Source organism: Poecile atricapillus, chromosome 32 (genome assembly GCF_030490865.1).
Source record: "Poecile atricapillus isolate bPoeAtr1 chromosome 32, bPoeAtr1.hap1, whole genome shotgun sequence".
Lineage (NCBI taxonomy): Eukaryota > Metazoa > Chordata > Aves > Passeriformes > Paridae > Poecile > Poecile atricapillus.
The window spans coordinates 1,432,384-1,459,802 of record NC_081280.1 but is presented as its reverse complement, the minus strand read 5'-3'; the positions used below and the strand labels follow the sequence as shown (position 1 = coordinate 1,459,802).

Below are 27,419 nucleotides of genomic sequence, written 5' to 3'. Positions count from 1 at the left end.
AAAAATTTGCTGCCTTAGTACAGAAAAGAAGAATACTGTGTGTGGAATTTTGTCTCTAGAAGTTCCTGTATCTTACCAGATATATATGGTATTCTGTGCTTTAATTGGGTTCCTCTGCTGCAATAATCTTTCTTAGATGAATAAACCAGTGCACAATGCTTTCAAAAGATGCAATTATTAATCATGAGCTCTTTATAAATGGACTGTAAATATAGCTGGTCATGTAGACTATCATAAGAATTACGCAGGAGAGAGAGACATGGCAGGGGCTGAGGAGTTGGAGTCTGACAGCTGGAGAGGGTTTGAACTACCAATAAATAACTCACAGAAGGGGAGGGAGGCTGAAAATCCTAGAAAATAATATTTTTTTTTTTACCAGAGGTTTCCAGAGGAAAACTGGTTTGACCTATATAAAAAAGATACACATGTAGCCAAACAGTTTTAGTATGAAAAGCCATTTCATCTGTTTACATTTGCTTTGAGTATTTTCTCATGAAGTGCAGAGCTGTGCTGCAGATGACCAAGATGCACAATCTCTCAGTGTTTCTTTACAAACACAGAGACAGTGAGACTCTGGGTTTGACAGTGTGGGAGATAACGAGGAAACTACCATTGCTGTTGGTATCTGTATGTATACATCTCTTTATTCTGCACTGTATTGTGATGGTTTAACAGGTTTCTCCTGCCAGCAAGGATTGGATTAACTCCTTCTCTTTGCAGAGAGAGGCTGGTGAGGAAATTTCTCAAGCTTTTTGCCGCCAAATAACCTGGACCCAGCATTCCCAGGCCAGTATACAGATGTAAGTCTATGTAAGCACAGCGCTGAATTTAGAGAAGAATACAGACTTGCTCCTTCTTCAGATTTCATGAGCTTGCCTTGCTTTTTGCCGTTTCAAGGCAAACAATAGTCTTCATTGTCCTGAAGATAAAATCTGAAAGATAATGTGTTTGATAAGAATAAGGCTCCTAATGAAGCATGTGATGGTTGAGTTGTCAGCTTTTCCATCTGTTACCTAATAGAATTCTGCAGCACTGGGATTTAAAGTTTGTCAAGTTTTGCTGTCTTTCGTTCTAAACCTGGACATGTCCAGGTTCTAAACCAAGGCCAACAATGAAATGAGCACATTAAGATAATAAATCTCCAGTGAGCAGCCAGAGTTACTTATAATGGATGAACAAGGCTGCAAGTAGAACTGGGGTTTTGTTTGGGTTGCTGGAGGTGGGAGTGCTTTAAGAGTTGAATACTTTCATATTCAACTTTAGTTGTGGGAACGTTTGAGCCTGAGACGTGAAAGAATGCAGACCTTTCAAAATATGGTATGTGAGAAAAATGTATGATTTAGTGTTTCCGTTTCCATAGAGGAAATAGCAGTGCTCTGCTTGTACCAAATGATAAATTTCCTTAAAACTTAGTTGTATGCTGATCAGGGAAACAAATCCCGTCCCAACCCCATCAAAGCAGCTGAGGGCAAAGTTAGGTCTCTTAAAGCCACCTTCAGGGCATGGTTCCATTAGTCATTGAGAGAAGGACTGCACTTTTCATCTTTTTAAAAGCCTTTTTAACAGGCTTAGAATAAAATATAGAAGTGTTTGTCAAATTCATTAAAAAAAAAAATCAGAATCTGAATGGGTTTGTGGTTGCTGCACTGTCAGAGCAGTTGTAAGCATGAGTCAGTCTTGGACAAACCCACACCTTTTCCTTCAACAGAGAATTGAGGCGTGATATCATCAGTGTTTCTGCTTTTGAGCTGTTTGACACTGTTTGAAATTGCAGAATCCCAGAATAGTTTGGATTGGAAGGACCTCAAAGCTCATCCAGTCCCACCCCTTGCCATGGGCAGGGACAACTTCCACTCTCCCAGGGTGCTCTAAGCCCTGTCCAGCCTGGCCTTAAAGTGCATAAGGTTCAGCTGTAATACATCTTTCCAACCTCACCTTGTACAGAAATGTGGCAGGGAGAGGCCATTCTGGTTCTTCTTTTATCATGAAATGCATCTTGAGCTCTCTGTGTAGCACTAAACATGGAAATAAACGGGAGGAGCCTTTGATGGGACAAGGAGACTAGTGCAGAATTATCCTGGGGTGCAATCAGGACTTGGAATAAATACAGCTAAAGCAATGATTATCAGTGCTGCCTTTGCATCTCTTAAGCCTGAGGCAAAAACGATCTTTGGGTGCTGCTTGGGGTGTTAAAAGTGTGAGGGGGATGCAAAGGGAATTTGTGGCCAGTGAGCTGCTCAGTGTTGGAACTTGTGGTCCAGTTCTGGGCTCTGCTCAGGATCACCATCTGCAGCACTCCGAACAGCTGGAGCCCTCAGGGAAGAGTCCTGCTTACAGTGACTTACAGGAGTCGGTAGGACTGGTTTCAGACAGCTTTTCTCCTAGTTTGTACAAGGAATGGTTCAGTCCAGTTTGGTTTTGAATTAGGGAGTCTCAGTTACATTGTGTTGAAGCAGATGTTTAATTTCCAGTGACCTGCTCCCACCAAAGTGTTCCTTGTTCCCCAGCTCCGTGGGGTGATCTGTGTGGTGACAGTCAGAAATGTCTTTCTGTGGGTTATGGTAGGAGCAGACAGAAGTTTCTGAGGATGATCCTGTCAGGAATGTGCAGCCCTGGATTTGCATCACCTCATAACATAGTGCAGGTTTATTGAACAGGTACAGTAATGTTGTAAGAGATGTGATATTAAAACAAAGTTGTTTAAAATTTTATTGTGTATAAAACAGATTAAGTGCTCTGCAGCGAACAACCCACAAGTGCTCAGTTTAACCAGTGCTGAGCTACTGTGTAAATCCTTCCACAAGCCCTTTCTTGGTCCATCATATGCAGCATAATAGTGTGGCCAGACTTGTTTCCAGGAAATCTCTCTGGCCCTGTGGCAATGTCACCATCATCAGGCTCTCCCTGCAGGGAAGAGTGAAAAAACGTGGCAGTGGGAAAGATGACCAGTAGTTTACAAGCAGCTGATGGGAATCCCAGCTGCTTCGGTGGGGTTGCATAACCTTGGAGTGGGAAATGCAGTGGCCCAAGGACAAGGCAATGACAGCAAGCCTCTCCATGGGAGTGCTGTCAGATGAAGTGTTGGCATTGTGTGCATGGTCCCTCCATTCTGTCCTTGCTGAGTTCCTTGCTTATGCAGAAGGGCCTAGTGGGTTTATATTGCAATTGGAGTAAATATCTCTTGAATGTGTGTTGAATTTGGAAGTCTGATGTGGCTCAATTTAAACGTGATTAGGTTTTCTGTCTCCACTGTAGAGGCTGTGCGTGCTCTGGAGAGCTGTTTAATGTTGAAGGCTGGCCTGCTGCTTTTGGCTGATACGCAATGCTCTGAGAAATTCCAGGACTCCCACTAGGTCAAAAAATTTTCTCTCAAGTCTAGCATTTCATCAAGTTTCCTAGTAACATGTCTCCATGTATCACAATCCTTATTGCTTGGAAAGTCACCAACTTTGCAGTGAGAGTTTTTGTTACATGTGCTGGATGACATTCTCTAGGTAGAGAGGTCAAATTGGATGGAAAACCAATATCCATCCCTTCTTATTTCAGACAGCATTTGTGTTACATGGTCTTGTTTGGCTGTGTGTTACATGCTTTGGGTGCGATTAATTTAGTTACACTGAGTATTTATGTAGTCTAATTCTATTAGTTACAGTTTTGTTTTTAATCAACTTAACCTGGGATAATATGTCCAGGATCCAGTCACTTAAATCTGGGCTGAAGCAGAAATGACCTGTACTTTCAGAAATGTACTTGTCATAAATCGAAATGTTGTGGACAGGAGATCCTAAAAACCCTTGAACTAGTTATGTTGTGGTGACCATGCTGGCTAGGACTTGATAATGTCTCACTTCAGTACAGCAAACCTTTTGGAGAACTGTGTTCAGCTAGTCTTATAATGGATGTCGCTTTCCTGGGGAAAATACAGAATGGTTCACTTTAGCCAAGATAAGACCTGTAGTGCCCCTGTGCTCTGCTCTGAAACTAGCTGGCAGCATCACCCAGAGCTTTCTTGGCTTTGGCATTTTTGATTAAGTTGTTCAGAGATGGTCCAGTAAATTGTTTAATGATTCATTTTCAGGTGAAAGAACAGTGTGATTTGCATCTGGAACCAAAAACCTCTTCCTTTGTTTACCTGCCCAAAGACATTGATAATACAGTAGTTTTATAGTTAAAAAAGGGCACTAAATGTTCCATGGAGTCTCAGTGTATTCAGTATTTATGACTCTATGATGTGCTGGATCCCCTGGACCCCACTTATTCTAGATGTGCTCAATTTGAGCTGATTTCAGCAGTCTTCATCATGAGTGGCTTGATGCTCTTTGCTTCCCAAGATTCTCTTGAAATAAGAGTTAGAACATCCCATATTCTGGATCTCGCAGCACCTTCTCAATGTGGTGAAGACTTGTCCATACTTATCCTGTTCCTGCAGAAGTGCTGTGCTGACACTGGGAAGTGTCTGTGTCCTCATGGCTTCTTAAGGAAAGAAGAGATCCTAACCTTGCAAGTGGGTATTAGAACATGTTGGCTGGGACCCAAGTTTCTGAAAATATTTGGGCACTCTGAGCTCACTTTAGTGCATGTTAAGCACCTCAGTGGCTTTATGGAGCACACCTGCCCTGACTGGGCAAGGGCTGTGGAGGATGTGCTTGGTGGTCTCCTCACTCCATGCTCAGAGCTGTAACTACTGGAGGACACTGCCTTGTTTCTGCTGGGGAAATGAATCGCCACAAGTGTAAAATACAAATGATGGGGGTTGCCTTAACTTCATCTTGGATAAGATGGATTTTTGTATTTTGCACTGTCACAGTGCTGCCATATGCTCAGGTCCTGGTTTGAGCTGAATTGGTGCCCAAAGGCAGCTGTGCTGCCCTGCCCCAGGTGACAGGGAACACCTGAGCTCCTTGCTCAGTGGCTCAAGGGCAGCAAAGCAGCATTGGAAGACACTGGAAAATTCAGAGCCGAGCTTTGGGCTGGTGGAGGGTCTGGATTGGAAACCACAGGAGAAGCAGCTAAGAGCACTTGGTTTGCTCAGCTGGAGAAGGGAAGACTCCCTGGGGGCTGCAGCTCCTCCTGAGGGGCAGCTCTGATCTCTGCTCCCTGGCACAGGGACGGCACCCAGGGAACAACTGGAGCTGGCCAGGGGAGGTCAGCTTCTACAGTATTTAAACTCAGATGATTAAATTCCAAGTTAAGATGGCTAAATGTATTGGGATCCTTTAGCACTAAATCACAGTGGTATTGTTTAGATGCTGAATAGATAAACCGAAAACCACTCATTTAGTAAAATTTTAGAAATTATTTTAGGTGTCTGACTTTTAATACCTTTTGACAAATGCTTATAAAGTGATTTTTCCAGTGATTTATAAATTTCTCTTTTGCTTTAAATAAAGCAGAACTAGGTATTTGATGTATAGAATCCTCATAATTGTTATTGGAATTTTTCTTTGAATGAGGATTTTGGCATGGATGATACTTTACAAAACAGTCCCAGGTCTGGATCTCATTCATCACAGATCTTGAAAATAAATATTCCTTGGCTTTCAGATAGGGCTGTAGAATTTTTCAAAGGATGAATTAGAGCTATAAAGTGTATATACATTTAAATATAGGTTCTTTTAAATATGCAGAGCTTCCATAAGGATCAGATTTGTGCATATTGCATTAATTTTAAGTGAAAATCTAAAATCTATTACAGGCAATGCATTTTAGAGTAACAGAAGTTCCAGACTAGTTTTGGTTGGAAGGGACCTTACATTCCATCCAGTGCCAACCCTGCCAGGGGTAGGGACACCTTCCACTGTCCCAGGCTGCTCCAAGCCCTGACCAGCCTGGCCTGGGACACTTCCAGGGATCCAGGGGCAGCTACAGTTTCTCTGGACAACCTGTGCCAAGGCCTCACCTTTATATTATGCTAGTTCTAAATATACCAGAATTTGCCAAATAAACTGATTTCCTTAAATTAATTCTGCTCAGATCAGGCATGAATGGAAACCAAAGTTACTTTGGTATACATGTTTTTTTTTTGTAGCTGGCAGATGTGTGTCCTTGCAGAGTTTGCAGCAGGGTGCTCATCACATACACTGCTCCCCCCCCACCCCCCTTCCACCTGGGGCTGGCCCTGAGTTGGGCTTTGGGCAAAGGGGAAGCACTAGGACAAGGGTGTGATCTGATCTCCATGCCTCCAGTCCTGAGAAGGTGTTTATGAGCTGTGTTCTGTTCTGCTGCACCTCACAGCTACTCCTGGTAAGCTGAGTGAAGCTCAGACACACATCTTGTCATGTTCAGGGCTTGTCACTGGGCTGGAGCGTGGTCACTGCAGCCAGAGTTTGCTTTAGACGCGGTGCTGGGATTATAAAGTGCAATATTGTATTAAAGTAACTGAGCTACTAATTTTGCTAATATTAGCAAAGCCTGGCAGATCTGACATGGAGCCTTTATATTTACACCATCTTTTGCCTTGAGCCTGACCTAAATGCCAGGCATTTAGGGACAAGAAATTAAATAAGTCTTATCTCTGTTCAGACCAAATTCCTGCCCTGTGCTGAGAGCACCATTCGCTGTGGCGTTGTCTTTGCCTGACACTGTCATAAATTGCATTTATTAATGGCAGATTATATGAACTGTAGCCAAGTCTCTATCAGCACTTAGGCCACATACCAGATGAACAATTGGCTGCAAGTCTGTGCTCTAATAAAATTGCACATGAGCCTTGAACTCCACGTTGTGGTTTAAACACTAAGAAATTAGCTGATTCCTCAGTGGTGTAAAATGGGCACTCATTGAAGCCCAAGCAAGGCTGCTGTGGGACATCTGCTGAGAATCCCACCCTTGGCTCTCCATGGGACTGTCCTGGCTCCTGCCCCAGCTCCCAATATCCCTCCAGGATGAGGATGAGCAGAGCTGGGGCTGCCCAGAGCAGTGCATGTGCCTCACACTTTGTTCCTTGGGATGAGTTTCTCTTTGCATCTGGCCCTTTGCCGCCAGTTGCACTCCAGGACATTGCCTGCTGCTGGGAAGAGATTCCCTGCTCAGGACATGCCGGAGTTCCCAGGGACTGTGCTCCTAAATTGAAGCAAAGTGACAACACATGTCTGTCATGTTTGCTAGTGGGGCTGGAGCAGCTGACTTGGCCACCAAAGTCAGGGAGAGCAATGCAGTTTTTCGTAAGGTTTTTTTTTACCAAGTCTTTGAAATCTTTTTTGACATCTGCTCTTTATTACACAACAATATAGCTGTCCTTTTAGGAAAAGAGACACTTTTCATTACTCATTTCTAAGTTACCAGATACATTCCAAGTACCTACAATAACTGTGAGGGCTTTGCTTTCAGGTGATTTAGCAGTACAGCTCAGTCCAACTTCAACACTGTTTCCTGTTCCATGTCTGCCTTTACCTTGGTCACAACTGAAACCAGATTTTTGTCAGAGGGTCAGGGTTTGGTTTTTATGAAAGAAATAGTTTGTCTGAATGAGTGACATGAAACTCTGGGAGGAAATCTGAACCTCACAGTCCCTCACATCCCACCTTCATCAGCAGAAGCAAGTTCTTTGTTCTTTGTAGGGACAACATAATTGCTTTTCCTTTTCCCATCCCAGGGATCACACTGAACTTTCTTCTTTTACATCCAAGTCAAAAGCTCTGTGAACTTTGTGGGATTTTAAATCAAAAGTAATATGTTAAGGCAGAGGGATGGAGCATTGCAAAGTTGACTTCTCTTTCCCCTTTCATGTCAAATTGCATTCTCCCTGTATTTTTGTTTCTGGAACAGCAGTGCAGGGCTGGGACTGCTCTCCGGGAGCAGGATGCTGTGAAGGGCAATAGCTGTAAGGGCAGTAGGCACCTGTCCTGCCCTGAGTCTCCAGTAATTACTGCAACACCATCAGTATGTCCACACCAGGGAAAACTAACCAGGCACCTATTTTTGATTTTTGCTGTGCTTAACTCCAAAGTTATGTCTGCATTAAAATGATTTTAAAGACTGTGACACATCTGCAGTTTGAAGGGACAGTAAAGCCACTGTTGCACTCTGAGAAATAAATCCACAGTCTGAGTTGTTGATGTCATTTAACTAATTTTCAGCTCATTGTGATGATGATATCATAGAACATTTACTTTTTTTTTCCTCCCCAAAAGAAAATGGTGCCATTCAGCTTCTGGAGAAAAGAACTGTCAAAGGTTCTGTTTGGCAGTCATGGAGGGAGAGGTGGGGGAAAGAAAGGTATGTCCTGGAGAGATGCTCTGGTGAGTTCTAGCATTTAAACAAGCTTCTTTTGGTACACAGACTGGGATATTTTCAATACGGAATGGCTCCATGAAATGGTTTTCCAGGCCTTATGCTGGCCAGAAAGCTGTTAAGTCCATCACAGTTCAGCCTCCATAAGAAAGCGGCATCAGTGCCTGTGTCAGGTGAAACATATAATTCAAAAAGTAAACCTGTGTTTAGAGAAGCCAAAAGCCTAATGTAAACAAGGCCATAAAGCTTCTCCAGTCCTTCTGAGTGAGTGTGGCAGAGCTGTTTTGTTTACAGCAGTGCCATGGCACAGCAACAGCTGCAGGAGAAGGCTCAGGACAGCCTTGGAGTGGAGCAGGGCTGCAGGAAGCTGAGAGAAGCCCCTGCTCCAGAACGGAGGGACTTGTTCCAAAAGCAAAGATGGTGACTTTAAAAGCTTCCCACTGTGCTCCAAGTTTGCCTCTGAAGACTAAGAGGTGACCTCAGAAATCATGGGAAATATTTGGGAAAAGGTTTTAAGCAATTTGGTTGTGAATAGGCCCAAATCTCCAGTGGGAAAAGAGCCTCCCCAATAAGCTGGGTGTCTTGGGCTTAGTTCTTCATAGAATAAAGACTCCTAATTAAGTGCAATTTTATTTATTCTAAAAGAGTAAAAACAGTCAATATTTTCCAGACTCCTAAAACTACTTTGAAAAATATAGAACTACTCTGGAAAAAGAGAAGAAATATTTTAGGATTTCTTTCTATAAAAAAATACTCCTAACTCTAGCAAAATGAAAAATAAACATAGTGGCTGCTGGTCTTGGGAGCCCTGTGACTGACTGCTGCCTGCCCAACCCTGGCTGTGTCCAGACAAGGAGCTTTGTCAGTGCTGGTGGTACCAGCCAGACACCAGAGCTGAAGCCCAAAGGTGTTGTTTAAGCCCTTCCGTGGCAGGAGGGGCCCACCTTCAGGCATGGCCGGACACCAGGGCCAGCAGCTGCAGGGACAGGAGGTCCTGTTCTGGATGGTGGTTGCCCCTCCACAGCAATGAGCTGGTAATGAAGCTGGGGCAGGGACGTTCGGTACTGGCTTGTGGATGGCCGATAACAAGTACAGCTCTTTCCAGCTGAAGTCTTTGGCTGGATTTGTGAAGCTGCAGAGGCACTCCTGTTGAGAGAAGAGGTGTCAGAGGCCCCCAGCTGCTGCTGGCACACAGGGACCCTCCTGCACAGCAGGGCCCAGAGCTGCCAAGGCTCCCCAGCACGGCTGCAGCTGCTGGCACAGCTTGGCCCAGCTGGAGAGCTGCCCCTCAAGGCCTCAGTGAGCAGGGGATGGCTCTGGGCAGGGTCCCAGCTCAGCAGCAGGCCCCAGAGCGCCTCTGCCTTTCAAGGCCAATCTCTTCCCCTTTCTTCTTCCTCCCTACCTTGCTTTGCCTCTGCCTGCTGCTCCTGGGGCTGCTCTTGGCCAGGCAGCCTCAGTGGCAGCCAGCACTGGCTGCAGCACAAGTGTGTTCCCCAGGACAAGGCCCCGCAGTGAAGAGGCCAAAGAATGCCCTGGGCAGCAGCAGAAATCTCGGCAGAGTTATTTGGGAAACCACTGGCTACCCACAAGTCCACAGTAGCCTCACTGAGAAGGCTTCCTGTCTACAAAAGACTTTCAAAAGAAGCTGTTTGAGGGAAAGAGGAACAAAGCACTCACCATTTTCTCTTCCAGGTATACCATATTCCAAAACAGCATGAAATGAAGACAAGCTCCAAACAAAGCACGCCTGCTGTTATCGCTAGCCAACAGCGTGTTCCCTGACAGAAAGTCCTTCCACTGCCCTTCTGGGAATCAGGAACACGTGTTGTGGTGCCGGCTGCATCTGTGGGAGCAATGGGCAGTGAGAGCCCGTGCTGTGCTGCGCTGCTGAGCTGGCAGCATGCTGGGTATGGCCTGGACGTTCTCTGTTTGCCCCAGAGCTGGGGCCTGCAGGCACCTTGCTGCCCCTCGGCACAGGCTGTGCCACCCAACAAAGCCCAGAAGGCCGGGAGCAGAGCCCGGGGGCGGCACAGCTGCTTGGGCAGTGGCTCCTTCCAGGGACTCAGGCCAAAGCCATCCCTGAGCAGCCACTGCCACCCCTGACCCTCCCTGCCCTGTGACAGCTCCCCCAGCCCAAGGGGACAGAGCCAGGCCCTGTCAGGAGCCTGTGCAGGCCCTGCCCAGTTGGGAGCCAGGGCTGGCTGTGGCCCTGGGCTCGCGGCAGGGCTCCCACTCGGAGCTGCTCCTGTGCCTTGGGCCTCTGGGCGCTCAGGGCCAGCTCTGGGAGCAGCTGCAGCAGGAGGGATGTTGGTGCAGAATTCCCAGTTCCCAGGGGCTTTGAATGAGCTCCAGAGTCCTTGGAGCTGAGGTGCCTCAAGATTTGGCTCCTTCTGGGTCATGCAAGTGCCGTCCCTGGGGGGAGAGCTTCTGCCACACGGCCCCGCCGAGGGCTGAGCCCAGCACAGCAATTACCTCCTGTGTCTGGGCCTCTGCCTGCGATTGCCTCTCTTCCTGAATCAGGAGTTGCCTGGGAGCCACTGCTTCCTCCGGGAAGTGCTTCCTTGTGCACAGCCTTTTGCTCCATCCCTTGAAAAAAGGAAGAGGCACAGGTAGATCAGATGGAAGAATACTACATTCAGTACGGTGGCATTTCCAGAAGGCTGAGCTTGTCAAAGTCATAGATAAAGTTCAGGAGAACACCTCTGATTTTGGGGTAGGACCAGGCCCCTCCTTCCTTTAAAGAGCCACAAAGTCATGAGCGGATCGCGCAGGCCGAGGGCACACACGTGCACAGCTCTGTCCTGGCACCTGCAGCGATGCCGCCCTGGCCGAGCTCTGCCCTCTGAGCTGGCAGCTCTCCCAGGGGGAAAGGCCTTGACCTACCCTCACCATCTCCCAGAGCCTCAGTCCTGGATTTGGGATGGGAAGCCGGATCACCTTCACCAAGAGGTTTGGCTGCAGGGAAAGGTAAGACAGAAGAGCTCCCGTGGCTCTGTAGGAGATCCTCAGGCTCCCTGGGGCCACCAAAAGAGCCGTGCCAGGCAAAGCCCCGGGGCACAGCCCTGGGCCCAGCCCCTTCCCTCTGTGGCTGCACAGAGCACATGGAAGGAGACACTGGCATTGCACACAGGTAGAAGATTGACAGCTAAATGCTCCTTCCTCCCACTGACAGCAATGCCGTGGGATCCCTCAGGGCTTTGGAAAGGAGCAGGGCAAGGTTTCCAGAATCCATCAACCCTCAGATTATGTTAAGGGGAATGGCACATGGGTGACCTCTTGCCACCTCGATGCTGATTATTCTGTTCAAAAAGGCGCATTAAGAGCTTGCCTCCAGCATTCTCTAAGGATTCCAAACCATCATGTGCCAAGGCTTCCAGAAAAGCCGTGTCCTGATCCCACTCTAGAACAGAGCACAGATCAGAACCATGGCCATGGTGTGCTGGGATCACCTTCTGCTTTAGGAAATTGGGCACTGCAAGGGGGTCATGTAATGCCGTGGGAGCCAGATGTCAATGGACATGTCCAAAGCTGCTGAGGGACCTAAGGAACTCTGGGCTGGCTCTGGTCACTCTCCACCCTCTTTGCAGGCCCTGTGCAACATCTCTGGAGGTTTGGCTGGACCAGCCCAGGGCCCCTGAGAGTTCTCTCACTCCCACAGAAGAAGCCCTCCCTAAAGCCCTTGGGAAAACTGCAGCACGCAGTGCCACAACTATCCCTCCTTGCCTCTCTCTCTTGGGACAGCTCAGTCAGCCCAAGGAACAGTCAACCCCTCTCAGACAGGGCAGATCCTGTGGGAAGAGCTGCTGGCACACAGCCCCACCGAGGGCTGAGCCCAGGACAGCAATTACCTCCTGTGCCTGGGCCGGTGCCTGCAATTGCCTCCCTTGCCTCAGGAAATGCCGCCTTCCATAGAGCCTCTCTGTCCACCCCTTGAGAAAGGAAGAGGCACAGCTGGGTCAGATGGAACCATTACATAGCAGGGAAGTGGCCTCTTCAGGAGTCAGTGCTTGTCAAAGACATGGAAGAGGATCAGGAAAAGGCCCAGGCTCTCTCTCTTGTCCAAACAGTCAAAAGCCTTATCTGCTCAGGGACCAGGAAATTACAGGGGGTCCCAGGGTGTACATGGCCCATGGTGCAGTTTGGGCAGCCTGCCTGCTGATGCCAAATGCCTTCCTGCAGAGGCTGGGGAGAAGCTGCAGCCAGGCCAGGCTGGGAAACAGCCCTGCAGGCCGTGAAAGCAGCAGTGGGGCAGCGAGGCTGCCATGGATCCTTTCCTGCTGTGTTGGGCACGGCGTGTCCAGATGTACAGAGAAAGCTCCTGGCTGCTTTGTCTCAAGAGAAGGCTGAGGGAAATGCACCCACCATGGCCTGTGTGCAGTTCCTTCATGATTTCTTTCAGGGTGTCATGTGACTCAAGTGATCCCTTCTTTCCTGTGGCTTTGTTCTTCTGTCTCGGAGGACCTTAACAGAAGATAGATCCATTTCCCAGGAATGGATCCCACAAAACCAGTGTTCAGACTGTGAGGTCAGCAGGGACACAACACTCACCCCTGCGATGGGAGCTGGGCTTGCGGGCAGTAACCGACCCAGGAGCTGGGAAAGTCCTCCCTGCAGACACACCTGTAACTAAACAGCCACAGAAGCTTCTGTCATCTCTGCTGATCTCCACAGGCAGCACTGAGCTGCAGGAGCCATGAGGGGTTTGCACAGGCCGAGGGCACACACGTGCACGGCTCTGTCCTGGCACCTGCAGTGATGCCGCCCTGGCCGAGCTCTGGCCTCTGAGCTGGCAGCTCTCCCAGGGGGAAAGGCCTTGACCTACCCTCACCATCTCCCAAAGCCTCAGTCATGGATTTGGGATGGGAAGCCGGATCACCTTCACCAAGAGGTTTGGCTGCAGGGAACGGTAAGACAGAAGAGCTCCCGTGGCTCTGTAGGAGATCCTCAGGCTCCCTGGGGCCACCAAAGGAGCTGTGCCAGGCAAAGCCCCGGGGCACAGCCCTGGGCCCAGCCCCTTCCCTCTCTGCTCTTCTCTGTGGCTGCACAGAGCACATGGAAGGAGACACTGGATTGCACATGGGAAGGAGACTGACAGCTAAATGCTCCTTCCTCCCACTGACAGCAATGCTGTGGGATCACTCAGAGCTTTGGAAGGGAGCAGGGCAAGGTTTTCAGAATCCTTCAATCTTCCGACACTTATGGAAAGTGGCAAATGAATGACCTCTACCACCCTGACACTTATTATTCTGACAATAAATACAGACATTCTAAACTTGCCTTCAGCATGTCCCAAGATCTTCAAACCATCATTCACCAACAATTCTAAATACTCCATGTCACGTTCCCAATCTAGAAGAGAGCAGATATCAGAACAATGTCTATGGTGTGCTGGGATCGCCTTCTGCTTTAGGGAACTGGGAACTACAAGGGGTTTGGGTAAGGCTGTGGGAGCCAGATGTCAATGGACATGTCCAAAGCTGCAGAGGGGCATGGGGAACTTAGGGCTGGCTCCTGGTCACTCTTTCCATGCTCTGTGCAACATCCCTGAAGGGTAGACACTCCCCAGCAGCAGAGATGGCAGCTCAAGCCTCAGCAGGGCTCAGGCCCAGAGGCACAGCAATTACCTCCTGTGACTGTGCCTGGCATGGCCTCCCTTCCTGCAGCAGAGGCTGCCCATGGGCCACTGCTTCCTTCGGGTAACGCCGCCTTCAGCACAGCCTCTTCATCAACTTCTGCAGAAAGGGACAGCTGGATCAGATGGCACCATTCCCCATTAGGGAGATGGTATATTCAACAGGTAATGCTTATCAAAAACTTGGATAAGGACCAGGAAAATGCTGAGGCTCTCCAGGGTGGGCCAGGGATCTCCCTCTTACTAACAGCTGCCATTTCTGATCTGCCTAGAGACCAGGAATTCGTTGGAGATCTCAGGGTGTGTATGGCCTGTGGTGCAGTTTGGGCTCCCTGTCTGCTGATGCCAAATGCCTTCCTGCAGAGGCTGGGGAGAAACTGCAGCCATGCCAGGCTGGGAAACAGCCCTGCAGGCCATGAAAGCAGCAGCAGGGCAGCGAGGCTTCCATGGATCCCTTCCTGTTGTGTTGGGCACGGCGTGTCCAGATGTGCAGAGAAAGCCCCCGGCTACTGAGTCTCAGGAGCAGGCTGAGGGACACGGACCCACCTTGTGCTCCCTGCAGCATTTCCTTCAGCATTTGCTGCATGGTCTTGGAGTGGTACTGGGGTTTCTTGGGTCCTGTGGCTTTGGCATTTCCTCTTGGAGGACCTTAGAGCAAAATAGTTCCATTTCCCAGGAATGGATCCCATAAAACCAGGGGTCAGCCTGTGGGGTCAGCAGGGACACACCACTCACCCCTGCGATGGTAGCCAGGCTTGCGGGCAGTAACCATCCCAGGAGCTGGGAAAGTCCTCCCTGCAGACACACCTGTAACTAAACAGCCACAGAAGCTTCTCTCATCTCTGCACATCTGCATGGGCAGCACTGAGCTGCAGGAGCCATGAGGGGATCACCCAGGCCGAGGGCACACACGTGCACGGCTCTGTCCTGGCACCTGCAGCGATGCCGCCCTGGCCAAGCTTTGGCCTCTGAGCTGGCAGCTCTCCCAGGGGGAAAGGCCTTGACCTACCCTCACCATCTCCCAGAGCCTCTATTCTGGCTCTGGTCACTCTCCACCCTCTTTGCAGGCCCTGTGCAACATCTCTGGATGTTTGGCTGGTCCAGGTTTGGCTGGACCAGCCCAGGGCCCCTGAGAGTTCTCTCACTCCCACAGAAGAAGCCCTCCCTAAAGCCCTTGGGAAAACTGCAGCACGCAGTGCCACAACTATCCCTCCTTGCCTCTCTCTCTTGGGACAGCTCAGTCAGCCCAAGGAACAGTCAACCCCTCTCAGACAGGGCAGATCCTGTGGGAAGAGCTGCTGGCACACAGCCCCACCGAGGGCTGAGCCCAGGACAGCAATTACCTCCTGTGCCTGGGCCGGTGCCTGCAATTGCCTCCCTTGCCTCAGGAAATGCCGCCTTCCATAGAGCCTCTCTGTCCACCCCTTGAGAAAGGAAGAGGCACAGCTGGGTCAGATGGAACCATTACATAGCAGGGAAGTGGCCTCTTCAGGAGTCAGTGCTTGTCAAAGACATGGAAGAGGATCAGGAAAAGGCCCAGGCTCTCTCTCTTGTCCAAACAGTCAAAAGCCTTATCTGCTCAGGGACCAGGAAATTACAGGGGGTCCCAGGGTGTACATGGCCCATGGTGCAGTTTGGGCAGCCTGCCTGCTGATGCCAAATGCCTTCCTGCAGAGGCTGGGGAGAAACTGCAGCCAGGCCAGGCTGGGAAACAGCCCTGCAGGCCGTGAAAGCAGCAGTGGGGCAGCGAGGCTGCCATGGATTCTTTCCTGCTGTGTTGGGTACAGCGTGTCCAGATGTACAGAGAAAGCTCCTGGCTGCTTTGTCTCAAGAGAAGGCTGAGGGAAATGCACCCACCATGGCCTGTGTGCAGTTCCTTCATAATTTCTTTCAGGGTGTCATGTGACTCAAGTGATCCCTTCTTTCCTGTGGCTTTGTTCTTCCATCTCCGAGGACCTTAATAGAAGATATTTCCATATCCCAGGAATGGATCCCAGAAAACCAGGGGTCAGATTGTGGGTTCGGCAGGGACACATCACTCACCCCTGCGATGGGAGCTGGGCTTGTGGGCAGTAACCGACCCAGGAGCTGGGAAAGTCCTCCCTGCAGACACACCTGTAATTCAACAGCCACAGAAGCTTCTGTCACCTCGTTCCTACCAGGTTGTTTATGATTATTCCTCGATGGGACTCTGAGAACATACCTGCAGGAGGCTCCAAGGGCTTCAAAACTTTATGCAGCCAATGTAATGGAGAAACCTTCCCAGGAACCTCCTCTGGAAGGGAGCACAGATGAGAACCTTTATCAGGCTTTTCTGAGATCACTTTCTGCCTTAGGGGACTAGGCACTTCAAGGGGGTTGGGTAAAACCATAGGAGCTAGATGTCAGTGGACATGGAGAAAGCTGTAGAGGAGCCTGGGGAGCTCTGGGTTGGCTCCTGGTCACTCTTTCCATGCTCTGTGCAACATCCCTGAAGGGCAGACACTCCCCAGCAGCAGAGATGGCAGCTCAAGCCTCAGCAGGGCTCCGGCCCAGAGGGACAGCAATTACCTTTTGTTACTGTGCCTGGCATGGCCTCCCTTCCTGCAGAAGAGACTGCCAATGAGCCACTGCTTCCTCTGGGAAATGCTGCCTTCAGCAGAACTCTTTGGTCCTTCTCTGGAAAAAGAAAATTATACTCTTGGATCAGATGGAACCACTCCCCTTCAGGAGGCAATGCTTATCAAAGACTTAGTTAAGGATCAGGAAATCATATAAACTTTTGGGATTGGTCAGGGCCCTCCTTGGTTCAAACAGCTGCCATTTCTGATCTACCCGGACAATGGGAAATTGCCGGGGACCTCAAGGTGTGCATAGCCCATGGTGCAGTTTGGGCTCCCTGTCAGCTGATGCCAAATGCCTTCCTGCAGAGGCTGGGATGAAGCTTCAGCCAGGCCAGGCTGAGAAGCAGCCCTGCAGGCCATGAAAGCAGCAGCGGGGCAGTGAGGCTTCCATGGATCCCTTCTCTCTGTGCCGGGCACAGTGTGTCCAGATGTGAGAGAAAGCCCCCAGCTAAGGGACATTTCCTTCAGCATTTGCTGCATGGTCTTGGAGTGGTACTGGGGTATCTTGGGTCCTGTGGCTTTGGTGTTTCCTCTTGGAGGACCTTAGAGCAAAATAGTTCCATTTCCCAGGAATGGATCCCACAAAACCAGGGGTCAGCCTGTGGGGTCAGCAGGGACACAACACTCACCCCTGCGATGGGAGCTGGGCTTGCGGGCAGTAACCGACCCAGGAGCTGGGAAAGTCCTCCCTGCAGACACACCTGTAACTAAACAGCCACAGAAGCTTCTCTCATCTCTGCTGATCTCCACAGGCAGCACTGAGCTGCAGGAGCCATGAGGGGATCACCCAGGCCGAGGGCACACACGTGCACGGCTCTGTCCTGGCACCTGCAGCGATGCCGCCCTGGCCGAGCTCTGGCCTCTGAGCTGGCAGCTCTCCCAGGGGGAAAGGCCTTGACCTACCCTCACCATCTCCCAAAGCCTCAGTCCTGGATTTGGGATGGGAAGCCGGATCACCTTCACCAAGAGGTTTGGCTGCAAGGAAAGGTAAGACAGAAGAGCTCCCGTGGCTCTGTAGGAGATCCTCAGGCTCCCTGGGGCCACCAAAGGAGCTATGCCAGGCAAAGCCCCGGGGCACAGCCCTGGGCCCAGCCCCTTCCCTCTATGCCCTTCTCTGTGGCTGCACAGAGCACATGGAAGGAGACACAGACACTGTTCACAGGAAGAAGATTGACAGCTAAATGCTCCTTCCTCCCACTGACAGCGATGCTGTGGGATCCCTCAGGGCTTTGGAAGGAAGGAGGGAAAAATTTCCTGAATCCATCAATTTGCAGACTCTTCAGGAAAATGGCACGTGACTGTGCTCCTGACACATTAACACTGATTATTCTGTTTGGAAAAGGTACATTGAGAACTTGCCTCCAGCATCTTGCAAAGTCTTCAAACCACCATTTATCATCATTTCCAAATAATCCAAGTCATGATCCCATTCTAGAACAGAGCATAGATCAAAACCATGTGCATGGTGCACTGGAATCCCCTTTTGCCTTAGGGATCTGGGCATTGCACGGGGGTTGGGTAAGGCTGTGGGAGCCAGATGTCAATGGACATGGCCAAAGGTGCAGAGGGGCCTGGGGAGCTCTGGCCTGGCTCCTGGTCACTCTCCACCCTCTTTGCAGGCCCTGTGTCCCATCCCTGGAAGTGTGACAGAACCAGCCCAGGGCCCCTGGGGACTCTCTCCCTCCCACAGAGGAAACCCTCCCTTAAGCCCCTGGGAAAACCATCCCCAACGCTTCCCAGGGAGAAGGGAGCACTGTCCCGGGAAAGGGAAGCCAGGCCGCGTGCTCACCTGCTCCCTGTGCTCGCTGTGGAGAAGCCTGGGCAGCCCTGTCAGGCAGGGCCACTGCCAGGAGGAGCAGGAGGAAGAGGCGCAGAGCAAAGGCCATGCTGCCTTGCCCACTGCCAGTCCTGCAGCTCTTGCTGCCACCACTGTCCTGACACCGCTGTCTCAATGTCAGCACCGCTGCTGCCGCCGCCGCTGCTGCCGCAACAGTCGTGGTCAAGGACTGACTGCTCGGTCCTTGTGGTGCTGTGCAACCACGGGGCTCTGGGACCTCTGTGACCTCAGAGCCTGCTGTCACCTCAGCCTGCTGTCATCCCAGAGGCTGCTGTGACCTCATGGCTTTGGCTGTAGCCCCCGAATGTACTCCCATCTGTACTGGTGGACTGCCCTGACTGTAAATCTTTGACTTCATCAAAGTGTCATTGCTAAACAAAACCTTGGTTTTGCCTGCTGACATTGCTGGTCAGGCAATGCATCCCAGGAGATGCTCTTGATGGTTGCCTCTTTTCCTGGGCATGGCACTGGAGGAGGTCCAGGCCCAGGTGATGCCACTGAAAGAAATGTGCCCTCAGCTCAGGGACACTCAACACGGCCCTTCACACCAGCCCCTCCTTGCCCCGCCGCTGGTCACAGCAGCCCCTGCCTCGCTCCTGCCTGCCCACACCGTGGTCAGCCCCACCTGCTCCTGGACATGGAGCTCAGCCAGGGCTGGTGCTGTGTGGGCTTTGCTGGTGGTACCAGCCGGACACTGGGGTGAGAGCTCCATCTCTTTATTGGAACAGAAGAGCTGTGCCGGGCCCTGCCCTGGCAGGAGGGACCCACCTTCAGTCCAGGCCACAGAGCAGGGTGGGTCCCTTCAGGGACACAGGGCCTTGCTTTGGGTGGTGGCAGCATCTGCACAGCAGCAAGCTGGTAATGCAGCTGTGACAGGGACATCACGTATGGGCATGGAGATGTGAAATGTGTGGTGCAGGTGTCCCTGAGGGAGGTGTTTGGCTGGACTTGTGAAGCTGCAAAGGGGCACCTGTTGAGAGAAGAGGCAGCTGTGGACCCCCAGCTGCCGCTGGCACACAGGGACCCTCCTGCACAGCAACGCTCAGAGCTGCCACGGCTTCCCATCAGTTGGAGGTCTGGCACACCCTGGCCCAGCTGGACAGCTGTTCCTTGTTATAGCTGATAAAACAATATTTTCCTTCACAGATTAAGTTTTTGCATCACAAGTATTTTGATATAGTACAACTTACACTTACTTTTAAAAGTTTTTTCTAATCTCTCAGTTTATGTATTCACAGTATAGTTCATATGAATAGTAGTGTGAAAATATATTTTAGGCCTTAGCAAAATATTAAAATGGAGACTAAAATAAGTAGTTCTTTGTAACTACCTCAGAGAATGGTGTAAAGCAATTATTCTGTTTCTTACATCTGCAGACTGGCCTCTCCAAGTGATAACAGTGACAAGAAACAGAACATAAGCATCTGGGAAGAATTTATTATCTCTATTGTCACTATGAGGCAGTGTGTTCCAATAGGATAAAACTACAGGAAGAAATAAAATATATGGACCTAATTAACAGAATGTCCTGTAGACAAGTCAGAGCTTTAAACCAAACAAGAGAGTTCCTAGAACATCAAAAACTTCAAGGAATATTTGAAAAATACGTAAGATAATGAATATGCATGTAACCACAGCAATTTAACCATATGTAGGGAATAAGATTTTAAGCTACCTCAGTGCTCTTTGTTTGCCAAAAGTACCCCAGCTCTGGATTAATTCTTTGTCCTTCTTTTATCCTTTATTAAACTTAAAGCTTGTAAAGTGTGGACTCTGGTTTTCACACCCTCAAGGCCCCGGCGAGCAGGGGATGGCTCTGGGCAGGGTCCCAGGCCAGGAGCAGGCCCCAGAGCAGGTCTGCCTTTCAAGGCCAATTGCGTCTCCCACTCTTTCTCCTGTCCACCTTGCTTTGCCTCTGCCCACTGCAGCAAGCACACCTGGGCCTCCTTCAGGTCTCTCTGTGGGCTGGCAGTCAGCTTCTGGTGGGAATTTAAAGCTTTTCCTCTACTTTCCACAGCAAATAAGGGACCTCACCCAGCTGCACCAAACCCCAAATTTCACTCTAAAAATAACCATTTGCATTTTCCTCCATTCCAGCCCTGAAGAAAACAAACTTCACTTGCGGGAGCTGGCGGCACGGTGTCCTCCAAGACCGTTGACGAGCAGGACAATATTCCAGGGGAAGAGCGGCAAAGCCAAAGTTCACTGATGCTTAGGAAGCTTTGCAAAACCTTCCCACCTGTGCTGGTGTTGCACCCTCCTGAGCTCCTGGAGCCCTCCCTCAGCTCAGGCGCAGTTTGGACAGGAAGGGGATGGTTCAGTTTGTGCCATGTGGGGACAGGAGGAGGGAAGACTTTGCACACACTGTCACCAGGGCAGGGCTGTTTTCCTTTATGGTGCCACGCGGTAGCACATAATCTTTGATTTCATGGGAGTGAGGGAGGTGCTGAAGGGCAACAATTCCCTGTGCTAAGGACATCTTCCACTCACACAGCAAGGCAAGGGAAGGGGAAAGTGCAATCTTTCTTTCCTGGAAGGTGTTCAGCTTTTAACAAACTAGTTTTGCTGAAGATGAGCCTGGGCAGTGGTGAGTGAGAGCATTTGATCAAACTCCCAGAGTATCCTCACATCTGTTTGGACACAATTTCTCTTTTTTTTTTCATTGTGAATGCTTTCTCCTGCCCTGCTGCCTCCTGCTTGGAGTTGTACGCGCAGCAGAGTCCCAGAGTTTTCTCAGCAGGCCTGTGCAGCGAGTTCTGAGCCAACGTGTGGCTCTGCTGCCATCCCAAATCTGCGCTTTCCTTGCCCAGCCTGAGCGCAAGTGGGGCATGTGCTGGGCGTGGCTGGAGATTTTCATCACCAAAATCCTCCAGCGTCATGGCATTTCCATCTGCCCATTGCTTTGGAGAGCACAAATCACAAACCACCCATCTCAGCTGATAAATGTCATTGCTTGCAGATTGCTGCAGCCACACAGCTGGGCTACAAATACACATGAATCAATTGCAGTTGAAAAATGGCATTTATTACAAATTGCTACACCTGTGCTGACAATACACAACTATCAAAATCTCAAGTTTAAAATAAGTCATTTATTATATTAGCACAACAATGCCACGTAAAAATATACAAATACCAACTTCAGTTAGCAAAAACTCATTGGTAAACTCTACAAGTCACTATAGACAAAGATTAATGAGGTGTTTAACAACTTAATTTATTACAGATTACTACAAGCTTACAGCCCATATAAAACTGAATACCTTTATCTATACATATATAACAATCTACAGATGGAAATACAGATTAAATATTACATATTTCATACAATATATATACATATAGATCTATAAAACAAAACTATTTAAAAAGATACAAATGCCAGTGTCCCAATCTAAATATCCATAGAACTACATAAGAATAAATCAGCTGCCCCATCTTCGAAGCCTCTCCCTCAGTCTTCTCCTCCCATGCAGAGCAGCTCTCCTGGACAGGGACAGCAGATGGGACATCTGGGAGGCAAAGGGAACAGCGAGTCAGTCCTGGGACCTTTCCCTTGGCAGCAGCTGCACTTCCAGCAGGGAAGCGAAAATCTCCGAGCCTCCCCAGGAGGGTTGGGAAGAACAAGCAGGCCGAGCGGGCCAGCGTGTGGCGAGCGCAGGCGCGGCGGGACTGTCCCGCATCTCCCGGCAGCCCGGCACAGCTCCCGGGCCCTGCCGGCACAGCTGCCTTGCCCAAGGACAGCCCCTGTGCCGGCCGGGGCAGCAGCGCTGAGCAGCCCCAGCACGGGCAGGGGCCGCTCCTGCCCGGCCGGGCAGCGCCCACGGACAAAGCCCACGCCACCCTCAGCCCTGCCCGGCCTCACCAGCCCTGGGGCCTCACCCAGGCTCTCGCGTGGCCCCAGCACATCCCTGCTCACTGCTCTTGTTCCAGGCCTTCAGCTTCTCCCTGCTGCCTCCTGGCAGTGTCTGGATGTCTTCAAGCTCTTCAGCACAGCTGTGGTGGCAAAAGTGGACGCTCTGGAATTGGTTGCAAGGCGTGGCAGAGCTGCAGTCCCTGAGCTCTGTGTGCTCCCTCCTGGCCCCCTCCATCCCCTCAGCCCCGCCGTCCTCTCGGCAAACCCCCAGCCCCCTCTTCAGTTTCTTCGGCCTCTCCCAGGCCTCTCCCCCCGCTCAGTCCCTTCTGAGCCGTTGTGTCCCCTCAGAGCCGGCACAGCCCTCAGCCCGTGCCTCTGTCACCTCAGTGCCACCATCGCCCTCTGCTCCCCCACAGCCCTCAGTGCCCCCAACACCTCAAGGTTTCCATCGTCCCTTCAGCATCAGCGCCTCCTCAGCCCCCTCAGTCTCACCGTCCTTCAGCAGCTCCTCACAGGACAGTGCCTGGGGCCACCGGCAGCTCCCACCGCTCCAGGGACAGCCAGGGCTGCAACTGCTGCTCCGCCTGGCCCGGCCCCAGCTCGGACCCAGCACAGGGGGACACAAGGGGCACAGCGGGAAAAACAAGAGATGAAAAAGGCAGCCAAGGGGGAAAGAGGCAAAAATGCAGCCTAGGCCTACACTGCTCAATCTATGGATCAGTACATCTATATAGCCCTAACTAAAGAACTATGCACATATAGAAATCTAACTGTGTGCGCATAGAAATGTTACTCGCTACATATACAAATGTAAATTTGAAAATCTATAAATGGAACTGTATACATAGAAATAAAATCTTATCACATCCATAACTAACTATACATACAATCTATACAGATATATAAATAGATACAAGTATCAATACAACTATACAACTCTATCAATCTATACTTGTAACTATATAAATAAATCAAGATAAAATAAATAAATAAATCAAGATAAAAAATCTCTAACTATATCTATAAACAGAGGGATGCCACCTGCCCGATGGTCACAGGCTCTCCCTCTGATCCTTCTTCCCACGCAGGGCAGCCCTTCTGGCAAGGTAGATCAGATGGATATCTAGGAAGGAAAGGCAACTCTCAGTCAATGCTGGCCTCCGTGTAGCTTTCCCTTTGCAAGTAAACTGTCCTGCTAGCAAAGGCTGTAAAACATAGCCTGAAAGGCACACTCTCACTTGAGAATTTGAAGCCTGCTCTTTAAAGGGAACAGGGATCCTTCCAAGTTTTCCAGTCCTGTGAAGTTTTGAAGTATGCCAAACAATTCACAACACTCCCAGTGCAAATGGCACCCAGGAGAGCTTGAAACACAGACAGTCCCAGCTCCCACAAAGAAGCCCAGCCTTGTTCTTTCTCTGGGCTGACGCAGAGACGTCAGTCCTCACTGCAGTGGCTGAAGCTGAAGGCTGCTGTGAGCTGTGAACCAATTGGGACACGCAGCTTGGTGACACAACTGCCACCAGCTCAGCTTTATTCCCGGCTCTCTTGCCACAGCAGAGGACTCGGTGTCAGAGCCTCTGGAAAAGCATGGAGGGGCAGGGCTCGGGGAGTTTGTGCCAGTGCAGGATTGGAACTAAAGGCACCAGGAAGCACCAACCCTGCTTGAGACAAGAACTCAACTCTTCTCATCTCCCTTCCTGTCAGAGGCAGGCTCAGAGCAGCTGTCTCCCATCTCTCTAAAGCAGGCTGGGCTCACTCCTTACCAAGCTCCTCGGGCTCCTGGCAAACGTTCACACAGCTCCCGCAAGCAGGCAAAGCTCCCTCTGCTGCAGCCTTGTTCACAGCCTCCCCTCCTGAAGAGCCACGGGCAACACTAGGATTGACCTGAAAAGAAAAACACAAAGAAGGAAACGCAAAGATCAACCAATAGATTCTGCAGGGATATAATCAGAGCCTGCCAGATTTCCTTCTGTGCACCAACAAATTGCTTTTGAAAACTGGCATATACACGGGAGTTTGCAGAAGACAAAGGCTCATCGTGCTTGGCAATAAGATATGGGCAGTTCCAAAAAATCCCCCTCCCCACCTCCAGTCTGCCCTTCCTCAAGAATAAATCTACCCATGCAATGGCTCTGCATATTAAATGAAAGAAGAGAAATTCTTTGGCAAAGTTGTAGAAGAAGATGCAAAAAGGCCTGTGCCAATGCAGAAACTGAACACTCCAGGCCAGTCTGGGAAGAGAGAAGACTAAAGAAAAAAGGGATTCCAAAGTCCAAGAGAGAATCTGCCAAACACAAGAACTAATGGGCCCTGATTAAAGTGCTCTTCAACACAGGAGGAGCCCCTGGGCTTCAAGGAGTCCTTAACCATTTCATGTTCAGCACGAACCTTGTCCTTCTCACCAATCACACAAGTCATGGGGCCTCAAAACCAAGACATCTGCCCCCTGAAGACTCCACGGCTCACACACTTCATCCCTTCCTCCTAACAAGGAGCTCTGGGCCCCAGAGGCCTCCAACAGTCCAAAACACTGACTTCTCCAACACGCTCCAAGAGCTGTCAAGGCTGACAAGGCTGTTGAGCATGGGGATGACACTCAAGCCATGGAGTGGGCGCTAAGGATGGAGTCCTGCTAGCTCCTGGCACAGGGATGTGCTCTTCCCACCACAGCCCTAAGCACAACAGTCTCCTGCAGGCTGCAGCTTTGCAGGGACTGTCTGGCAACACACATCTCTTCTTTCCACAAGGTGACTGAGCTCTGGAACGTGGAGAGCAAGACTGGCCAGTTTGCCCAGCTGAGGATTTCCCAGCTGGAAACTGGACTGCAGGCACCAGGTTCCTGAGAGGGCAAGACAGCTGCAGCTCCAGCCCATGCCCACACACAGCTCTGGGAATGCCTACACGCACAGCAGGGCTCACACAGCAGCAGCAGCAGCTGCAGGAGCAGCTGCAGCCCAGCCCTTGCTTTGCCTTGGCCTTCCAGCCCAAGAGAGGCAGAGCCCACATCTGCTGCTGGCACCTCTTGCATGCCCCTCCCACTCTGCCTTCAGTGGCAATTCTCCAAACGCTCTTCTTCTTTCCCATCAAACAAAGCCTGTTAGAACCCACCAAGCTTCCACTTCCTCCCCACAAATGCCCCTGCACCAGGGATTCTTCCCAGAAAAAGGAGCATCCAAACCTGGCAAACACCTCTCATCCTCACTTAAGGGCTATCCCCCCTTTTCATTCCCTCTTCCTTAGCAAATCTTGCTTGACCAAGCAAATCCTTCCGTGTCCATTCACAGCTGAATTCAAGAAGCCTTTGCTTCTCAGCCATGCAACAACATTCAGAAGCTCTCAGTCCAGCCCCTTTCATCCCTGTCCAATGGAGTTACCTGAGCAGAAGGAGACCTTTCAGGCAGAGGTGGTGAAAGCATCTCCTCCAGTGTCTCCAGAACAAGGTCCAGATCCAGCGGTGGCAATTCCTCTTCCCCAGGAGTACTCCATACCCAGCTTGGGGCTCTCCATGCTGCATAACCAGCACTGCCAGCTGGAGCACTGGGGACTGAAGTGCCCGGGGCGGCTGCAAGAATCCAAAAACATCGGTGAGGCTCCAAAATGAGGCTTTGGGACGCAGAGCTTTATTGCTGCCATGGATCAAACATCACAGGAAGCGCACAGCAACCTCAACTCCAGAAAGGTATTAAAAACTTCCCAGGGAACTGGAAGAGTGAGCTCTTCCCCTTCAGAAGTATTATCCGAATCGACGTGTACATAGATTAAATGATGGCTTGTGAAACCGATCTAGGCATACACACAGACATAATCACCTTTAATCACAGCCTTTTGCATCTTCCCAGCAGCTTTGGGATTTGGCTGCTTGAGTTTCTCATCACAAGAGACCACAGAAAGTGCATTCACCCAGGAAGAGGCCAGAGGTGCAGACACACATGCTAAACTTAAACTGCGAGTTTATTCTAAGGAGCAACCATGGAGGTGAGGCCATGGTCTGCAGCTGCAACTGTTCTGGGGACTCCCAGCGTGCACTGAAATTTCGTAGCATTATTTGTGGGAGAGACTGTTGGAAATTGAAAATCTGCAGCCTTAGAAAAAGCCTGGATTGATGGAGTGATGAAAGTACACAGACATTAGGCAGAGTAATTCTAAACCTATGTTCTTACAATTGCAAGTAAGAATATGCCTAGAGTAAGTAAGAAATTATATGAAGTAAAACAGTTGGAGGTCTCAAGTGTAATAGTGTGATTTATAAAGTAAGTTAGAGATCTAGGAACTATAACAGAAGTGTGTGTGAATACGTGACCTGTTAGCTTGTTGGTTAAAAGACAGACGCAGTGTGGCAAAATCAAGTAAAGGTGATAAGAGCTGAATAAGTGAAAACAAACTTTGTGTCAACTGTCTACTGGACTAAAAAGTTATATATTGCCATGCGGAGAAGAAACTCGTAACTTCCTCGAGCTGTGGTTGATTTGTTGCCTGTAAATCTCACGCCTTGGGACTGATATCTTATTGGGCTACTTCAGCAATAAATCATCTCAAAGCACAGTGATCCCATCCCTTGTATTTCATCTCAACAAAAGACAATCTGTAAACTCTGCAATATCCTATCAGAGTCCTAGTTTGGCTTCATCCAAAGAAAAATGGGAGTTCACCTGACACCGACCACTTGTGGAGAAATGTTCTTTGCCTCGCCCTTTGACCTCTACACAGAGGCTGCCTGGAAAATGGCCAGAACATCCTCCAAATACGCAGCAAGGACGGGAAAAGCAGACAGATTCTTTTGATATTCATGATCCTGCTTCCTAGTACCCTTGACACCTGATTCTGACAATCAAATGTACACATGACAGCACCACGGCAAAATACTTCAGTCACTTTTTGTGATCTTTCTGAAAAGCCAGGGGAGAAATACATTGCGTACCTGATGGGATGTTGGCTGGCAAGTGCTGCTCTGGAGAAGTGCAGCTGCTGCTCTTTGGAGAGGCCACAGAAGTGCTTTGATGGTGTGCAGGAAATGGTGGAGTGATGAGCTCTGGCTGGAATTGAAATTTGCGTGTGCCTGGCTTGTCTGATGAAACCCCAGGTGCAGATGGAGCAAACACTTTCTTGGCACGTGCTGGGGAAGCTTCACGCCCTTGAGGATCTGGACTTGTCTTGGAAGGGCCTGCAGGTAGCTCTGAATCCTCAGGTGAGGCAGCACTGTGCTTCTGGCATGAAGGAGCTGTGCAGCAGGGAGGGAAGAAGAAAGGAAGCAAAGGGAAG

The 27,419-nt window shown here is 50.0% G+C and overlaps 2 protein-coding genes and 1 long non-coding RNA gene across 3 annotated transcripts in view; 1 reads left to right on the top strand and 2 right to left on the bottom strand.

Annotated features, from left to right (window-relative positions):
• The window catches only part of LOC131590198 (olfactory receptor 14C36-like), a 595,201-nt gene that overhangs the window by 398,119 nt on the left and 169,663 nt on the right, over nucleotides 1-27,419 (top strand). The window lies entirely within an intron of this gene.
• On the bottom strand, nucleotides 21,401-22,869 carry LOC131590241 (uncharacterized). The gene is made up of 3 exons (XR_009280042.1): nucleotides 22,653-22,869; nucleotides 22,187-22,300; nucleotides 21,401-21,816 (listed from the first exon to the last, which is right to left on the bottom strand). It is a non-coding gene; the product is annotated as an uncharacterized LOC131590241 (long non-coding RNA).
• Nucleotides 23,056-27,419, bottom strand: part of LOC131590143 (heat shock factor protein 5-like) — a 52,350-nt gene continuing 47,986 nt past the window's right edge. The window contains exons 4-7 of the mRNA XM_058860044.1: nucleotides 27,079-27,378; nucleotides 25,535-25,722; nucleotides 23,924-24,044; nucleotides 23,056-23,283 (exon numbers count right to left, since the gene is read on the bottom strand). Of these exons, the coding sequence (XP_058716027.1) occupies nucleotides 23,213-23,283; nucleotides 23,924-24,044; nucleotides 25,535-25,722; nucleotides 27,079-27,378 (680 nt within the window). The 3' untranslated portion in view covers nucleotides 23,056-23,212. The remainder of the gene's footprint in view (nucleotides 23,284-23,923; nucleotides 24,045-25,534; nucleotides 25,723-27,078; nucleotides 27,379-27,419) is intronic.